Genomic DNA, 7,937 nt, shown 5'->3' with positions numbered 1-7,937 from the left:
TCAACAGGTTTATGTAGTTAAATGTTCAATAAGGTCATAAGCTTAATTAGTTTATATAGTATATTAGTCGGGGTACCCGGCTTCGCTCGGGGAGTTGATACGAGATTGTGTGGTAGTTGGAATAAAAGGATGAACTTTAAAATATGAGGTAAAACAATTTTATTGAAAACATATTCTAACTATTTACAATACTTGTTTATAAACATTTTTCATTTTGTTATCCGGGGAAGCGGGAGTCTTTGAGGTTGATGCCGCAATGTTTTAAAGCTTCGTTAATTGTAAAACTATAGGCTAATTTGATTGGAAATTGCAGTCTTTTAAATCGGAATGGCAGTTCGGTAGAGATCGGCGGCATTCCGGGGATAAATACTGCGTGTCCTTTGTCCTTTCCAGTCGTAAGTTCGGCTTCGATGACGTTACTCGATGGCTGTTTGACGATCGTCCTCGTCCCATTACATAGTTTTGGTGAGTTCGGATTTCCGAGTAGTACGATCGGAGATCCAATTTTCACTCGAAGGCGGTGTAATGGCGTTCCCGGTACTCGCAAACAGTTTAGAAATTCTGCGGGGAAGTTGACACTTTCTTCGACGTTTACCACCGTGTCGATCGATTTGTATATTCTCTCCTCACAGGGAATTTTCTTTCGAATATTAAAGTTGATATCGTCGACAATATTATTTTTAGTTGCCAAAATTGCCCTTTGAAATAGCCGCTCCGGATTGGTATAGTCGTGAACAATGTTTGGATAAATTTGGTCGACGAGTTCGTTTTCGGTAGTGGCTATGTTGCAAAAATCACCGTCGAGTTCGATCGGGCCGGTCGTCCGGTCAGAGGGATATGTGCCTTCGCCTATTTGTTAAAGTTTTTGAGCAAAATGTGCTGTTGTGTCGTCTTTCGAGAGTTCAACTCTCATATTTTTTGTTAGTCGCGGTATTTGTATGTGTGGCCAGAGATGTGATTTTTTTAAAGCACGCATCGATCTCGTCCGTTGGTGTTAAATTGGGGATAACTGGAAGTGTTTGTCGAAAATCTCCCGAGAGTATGAGTAGAGCTCCTCCCATCACTTCGGAGTTTCCTCGCGAGTCTTGTAATGTTCTGTCCACGGCTTCGAGTGATTTTTTACGTGCCATCGTGCATTCCTCGCAGAAGATAATTTTAACTTGTTTTAGAAATTCGCCCCGTCCAGATTCTCTTCACATTTTACATACCGGGAATTGTTCTTCGGCTATATTCAACGGTAGTTGTAGGGCCGAACGGGCAGTTCGTCCTCCTTCCGTAAGTGTGGCTGCAATGCCGGATGATGCCGGTGCAAGTGCGATGTGTTGTTTAGCACGTATTTCCGCCAGCAATAGATTTATTAGAAACGTTTTCCCGGTGCCGCCTGGGGCGTCCAAGTAAATAATTCCGCCAGTGTTTTCGTTGATCCGGTCCACGATAACGTTGTAAATTTTTTTTGATTGTCATTGAGGAGTGGTTTGTTGTGAGTAATGCATTGAAGTAGGCCTAGTTCGTTGATGCTGTAGCTTTTTTCCTTTGTAATTTCGAAGTTTAGCGCATTGAAAGCACCTTTTCGTGGTGCTGGCATCCCAAGTTGTACTAATGTCTGGTTTTTTATTGCTACGCATTTATCTTCTAGGCGAATGAGTGCTCCATTGAAGATGTCGTCGTTGAATTCGGTGGCCAGTTCTGGATGAGCTTGTCGGATTTGGTACGGTATGTCATCACTCATACTCTCTTTGAAGGAGTCCCGTAGCTGTTTTGGATTCGATGGGTTACGTGTTGTTAGAATTGTGGCGAATAAGTCTCTGATTTGTTCAGCTGAGGCTGTGATTAAGGCTTCTTGTAGTGTTAATTCCCAGTGGTTGTCGTTTTCTAGTAGTCGTAAGCGTTGGCATACTTCTTTGTACGTCTGGCATAAGTTACCGTCAACAGTCTTGAGATCTGTGAAACTTGTTGGTCCTCGTATTTCGTGTAGCAACATCCGGAGATAGAAACATTCGGCGTTATTCGGATGTAGGGTTTATACTCGGCCTAGTGCAGTGGTTCCCAACCATTTGTAGGATGCGGAACACTTCTGTGAGCAATTTTCTTTAGTGGAACACTTACTTAAGTTAATATGAAATACATAAGCTTGTCATCAGTTATTTTATTAGAATTGAGCAGTTATAATTCAAAATCTCTACTCATATTATTAACGCCAATTCTAAGACAGGAAAAAATATACCTAAATAACTTTAATGGGAAACTTGTGCCTGATGTTTTTTACATATTTCATTCAGTTTTTATCATTGTCTTTATCTTATTCGAAACAGTAGTACACTCCATAAGTACGAGTCGTACATATATATTTAAGTTTATGAAAATTTTATGATTTTAATTTTTTGATATTCGGCGGCTCGAATACGATTGTACACTTTACGAGTTGCGACTAAATCTGCGGAACACTTGGGAGATGCTTACGGAACACCGGTGTTCCGAGGAACACCGGTTGGGAACCACTGGCCTAGTGCGTCAATTTTCATGATTCCCGGATGATCCTCTACTAGAATTTCTTGTTTTCGTCGTTGAAAGATTTTTCTTGTTTTGTTCCACGTATAATAGATAGGGACGTCGATATATAATAATGTTTTCGCGAATGGATCCGTTTGGCAGAGTTGGAAAAAGCTGTTAATGTGTTCTGAGGTGGTTCGCTTGCAATTTTCTGGCGGTGTCTTTTGTGAAGTAAACTCTCTGTCCATTCTCCAAATGTACTGCTAGATGTTGCGCAGTTGATTCGCGTTCGTGTATGGGAAACCAAAAATCCGTCACGCTTCTTCGTTACTCTTGATGTATCTTCCCGTTTGGTACATGAGGATCTCGTCGTTTCTGTTTTGTTGTTCGCTGTCTTTAGCTATTTGAAATTCTGCCATGTCACTGCCTTTGTTCACATGCTTACAGACATATTTGATGAATTTCACTGAATTGCAGTATTCTACGTTTATGTGTGCTTGGAACATTTTGGAAAGTAGTGGATTATATGGTACTACCCATTGATTATCTATTGCCAGTTCGTCTCTGCCTCGTATTCGTATTTTTGATGCGAAGCCACCGTTTTTGGGTGATCGTCTTCTGTATTTGGGATAGCCATCATCTCCGGTTTGTATGTCGTCCAAGTATGGTTTTGCGTATTTTTTTGTACATTTTCCATCACCCATACATGGCGAATTGGGGTTTGATTGCCCGCATGGTCCGTGAATCATGTTTTTCACTACTATGTCGTACAGTTCCGGATCTTCTTGTGGATCGAGCCCTTATATCTTCAACAGCACCGCCCTTCAGGTAAAAAGGGGAACCTTCTTCATGCATGGGGATAGAGCGCTACTGCACCATATAACTTTCTCGATCGTACCGGGACTCGTTTTTGAGTTTTAGCGGCACGAACATTGTACACTTACTTTTATAATATATATTGATTATATAGAATGGTTTATGGATGTTTCCTACGGATAAGGATTTGTTTGTAACCGAATCAGTAAACTGTCGTCAATTTTGGAGATCTTTGTGTTATGAAGTGTAGAATGAATGGTTACTAAAGGCACAAAAATACGAATAAAGTTTTGAATATTTGCCATTATACTCATTATGTACTAGTGTAATTAAGATTTGTATAGGCTACTGATGAGAGGCAATGTATATTGCCTCTCATCAGTAGCCTCTCATGTAGAAAAGAAAAACCCAAAATGCATATTGCCTAATTGTTATTGCTCAATGTGGCATTGTATGTAAAGTAAACCAAAGGTTTCTTTTTGCAAGTCTAGCGTGTGTTTTACTGATTGCAATACAGTTTTTATCTGTATATAACTAAATTTTATTTATTATTTTTACGGAAAATGTCGTAATTCCCCAAAACATACCCGTAAACCTTACAGATATAGAAACTGTTTCACGCATGCGTGGATCAATCGTTTTCAAATGATTACAGTTTTATCTTAGATGTATTTAACCTTCATTCAATGTCTATGTTTTGCATTCATAATAATTTCGCTATGGAAAGTCACGATATCGGAAACGTCAAGTAATCGTTCGGACATCAAAAGCTGTAATAACACTGTGAAGAATTTTTAGGTTGTAGCTTGTAAAAATTGTAGATTTACAAATACCCGTGATCGTCAATCCGTCCATTTTTCCTGAATCTCGAGAACAGAGTTAGACTACATCAGAAACAGATTTGGACAGATTTGTGGCAGGAGGAGATACGAACGTGTGCAAACCGGAAGTGACGTTATTTAAATGCAAAACCTTTCCCCTGAAAGTAGTTAATAGATGACCGGCACGACTCTATTATTGAAGGAAAAGTATGATGTAAAGGGGCAAAACATTACAGTACTAATTTGAGATGGAGAGAATATAAGTTAAATAAATTAAAAATACGATTAAAAATTGCAGCCCGGCATTGTGACGATGTCACAATAAATAATTGCTCGTAACTATATACAGTTTTGGTATAGGGACCAATGTCATTTTAAATAAAACAATATTTTGGTTTTTAAACACACTTGGCGGAGCTTTACAGATTTTTTTCCAATACTAATTTGGAATAATTAGTATGTTAGTAATTCCAACGTTTATTTCACTATAAACAGTTTGAAGGAGTTTGTCGAGGAGGCCCATCGGGTAGTGACAAACTAAGTGAAGTTTTCACTCGTTGAAGCACGTTTTCTGGAAAGGGTAGTAGGTCCTGGACAAGTCGAGACAGGTATGTCAACCGAGGCGGACACGATAGAGAGCTCAGCCGAGCTCCGGATTGGTCGGCCAACGGATCTGAACTTAAATATAAGGCAACGCGACTGTTGAAACAAGGAGAAACAAGCCTGGACTAATATTATGTTGTTAGAAGCAACTAAGAAATATTGCTATTTATTATATTGCCGTCTGAGTTCAAGGAGTCTTAAGGTGTTCTTTTTGACGGACCGTAGAACGGAAATTGGAGGATTTGAACTTTACTGAGTTATCATCACATAACACTCTAAAGCAACAGTGAAAGCGATTGTGATCTGCACTGCAAACTGTGCATTTGACAACCGAAATATTGTTTTATGTAAAATGACATTAGCACCAATACCAAAACTATATATAATAAAAGTTTTTCACATTTCTATTACAGCTTTTGACGTCGGAACAGTTACTCGAAGTCCCTGATATCACAACTTTTCATAGCGAAATAATTATTAATGTGAAACGTAGTAATTGAAGGTTTTATGCTTTATTGTTTCACGTGCTTCTAAGATAAAACGATAATAGTTTGAGAATGATTTATGTAGGCACGCTTGACTGCAGTTTCTGTTCCTGTAAGGCTTACAGGTATGGTTTTGGAAATTGCACTGGGTTTTTCATTTCGTGCTTTATAAACAGTAACATTAGTTTACTCATTTACAATGTATATATCTGAGGATGGGCATAAGATGAAAAACGTCGCATATGTGTTCTCTATGCACTGAAAAAATAAATCTAAAGATAAATTTTGAAAATCACTTTCCATATGTATTTCAAATTACTATTCAGACTTAGCGGCAATGGTGGAATTTTTACAACAACACCTTTAAATGGTATCTGTAGAAAATTCTGCAATTTAGAGAAATTAAATATTTTCAAAAATGACGACTCATTTATCTACGATCGTATCGAAAGGTATCGGGTTTGTCGCCAAATTCTGAGGAGACGGCAAAAGCGAGTAATTGTTGCCGTACTCTCAGAAAGTTGAAAGATGTCAGTATTAATATGAGGATGCATTCTCCGTGAGAATACTTTGAGTTCCGTAGAGTTACAGAATCGTACATGCGAATACGTTTTGTGTTGTAATGAGAACAAATCCAATTATCCTTACTACGCACAATTTCTATATGACCGATATCGGATCTGACAGGTACATCGAATAAGTACAGTTTCGTAGAATATGGGCAAAACAAGTCACGTGCAAATGCTCTAGTTTTCCATTACGTATAATAGTTGTTTTATCAGTGACACACAGCTGGGTAAATAAACGATTCACAATTTAATAAAACTAAAATAATGAAATCAAGTCCGATAAAGGACAGATATGCAGTGATTGGTACTTTCTAGCAGGCCTACCAACGATTCTAATTTCGAACGTTCCAGAGTTACAGGTTGGTAGTTCTGCCGGAAGCGTTTCGGACTCGAAACTACTTGGCATAGTTTCACATTTGACACTTTCAGTTTCGGAACTACCAACACATTCTTCATTTTGTACTTTTATGAATACAGCTTTTAATGGAACAGTGAAGTCTTAAATTTGAACATGAAACTAATTGACAATGTTCTACAACTTTTAAGGAACAATGAAATTAGTTTTAAGTACTTTAAATTTATAAAGATATGTTAAAAATTTATATTTCTATTAGAAGTAGTTGCGATTCGATACACTTTGGGCTATATTTTATTTTTACTAATTGTGGGTAACCGGGGTAAGGCGATGTCTTACCCTTTTACCGGCAACAGTTTGGTCAAAACTGCCCACTTCGTCAGTTGCTGGCGCGTTTCGTTTCTTGGTCCCTTGGCTTGGGATATGATTGTCAGGTCGAGTGGAGGAGGGCGAGAGGGGCTGTCGGTATGGTGTATGCGAAATATGAGTAATAGACCATTAACGAGAAAAATCAAAAATAACAAAGTAACAAGATTACAAAATGACAAGAATACATAAAATCGAATACGACGTCGATTGGGCTATTCGCGGACAATTAGGCAGTTCGAATACCCCCGCGTTTAAGTTCTCGCGTACAAAATTAGGAACAGAGAGAGAGTTTACAGTTTTGGATAAAATCATACCTCTTGCGCAAATTCTTGGCAGTTTGGTCGAGTATCTGTCCTTATGAGCGTTTGCATTATTTAATAATTTTATCGCGACTATGCATGTGCACCAGTTAAGAATTCGTAGGGACTGTCCTCCTCAGGGGGGTGTATCTGTCTTATATTCGGATCAGCCTGGAAAAATGGTCATGTGATTAAGTGTTGTCGAAGACGAAAGTTGCATTTGGCAGGTGTAGGGTCATAGGTGTTCCTGGGACAATGCGAAGACGGCGAAATCGGACGTCATCTGTACTCTTCGGTACCTGTAACGTTAGATCGACCATGTCTGTACGGGCAAATGTTGACGTTTTCGAAGTTTTATAAACTTTTAGCGATTGTTGATGACGAGGATGATATTTAATCTCTTTTTCCGGCAATGATATTTTAACGATCGCGTTAAGAAATTAAGTTAAAATTTTGTGAAAATTAGGCTAAATATCCTTTAAAAATTCGAATCTCACACTAATTCAGAAATATGATTTTAAAATCTTACAAGAAATAATAATTTCTTATGAAGTACAAAAAATATATATATCAAAGTACTGTACATCGAATCACTTTCTGGTATTTTAAAATTTGACACCAACAAAGTCGATTTTGAAATTCTTTTGAACTTTCAGTTTTTGGTATATCGAAATTAGTTTCCAGTCTAAAATGTCTTGTAATTCACGTAAAGTTTGAGTACCTAATTGTTGACATTTGACAACTATATATATAATCATTTGATCAAAATAGTGATATTAAGTTACTTATTTCTAATCAAGGTATAATGCACATTATCTCATGAATGTTTCATCTACTTTTGTGAAATTGGTAACATTAAATACAGTCAAACCCGTTTTTATGCGGGGGATAGGGACCGCATTAAAAAAAACGCATAAAAAATCGCACGAAACTTCACGAATGGCTGTAAAAAATAGTTTTCGCAACACAATTAAAAAAATATTTTTTATGCGGTCAACGGGGACCGCATAAAAAAGTCTCAGAAAATAACTCAAAACCGTACGAAATAGAATTTATTGACAACAGATGTCAGCACTTGACTGCATCGTCTGGTTTATCGTCTGTTTTACATATTTTTGTCCAGGTGGTGT

At 37.8% G+C, this 7,937-nt stretch overlaps 1 protein-coding gene across 1 annotated transcript; it reads right to left on the bottom strand.

Annotated features, from left to right (window-relative positions):
• Positions 1-217: 217 nt before the first annotated feature.
• On the bottom strand, positions 218-1,130 carry LOC136982016 (uncharacterized). Its single transcript, XM_067278455.1, has 2 exons — positions 908-1,130; positions 218-849 (listed from the first exon to the last, which is right to left on the bottom strand). Exons 1-2 carry the CDS (start codon positions 1,128-1,130, stop codon positions 218-220), a joined length of 855 nt encoding a protein of 284 aa, XP_067134556.1.
• Positions 1,131-7,937: the final 6,807 nt, after the last annotated feature.

The sequence above is a fragment of the Centruroides vittatus genome, unplaced genomic scaffold, assembly GCF_030686945.1.
Source record: "Centruroides vittatus isolate TY-2023 unplaced genomic scaffold, ASM3068694v2 contig_8, whole genome shotgun sequence".
Classification (NCBI taxonomy): domain Eukaryota; kingdom Metazoa; phylum Arthropoda; class Arachnida; order Scorpiones; family Buthidae; genus Centruroides; species Centruroides vittatus.
Note: the sequence above shows the minus strand (reverse complement) of the source record. Positions and strands in the feature narration are given on the sequence as shown.

Coding starts and splice junctions, on each gene's coding strand:
- LOC136982016 (XM_067278455.1), bottom strand. CDS start 1,130: ATGGCACGTAAAAAATCACTCGAAGCCGTGGACAGAACATTACAAGAC. Junction 850..907: donor GACTAACAAAAAATATGAGA/GTTGAACTCTCG, acceptor TTTAACAAATAG/GCGAAGGCACATATCCCTCT.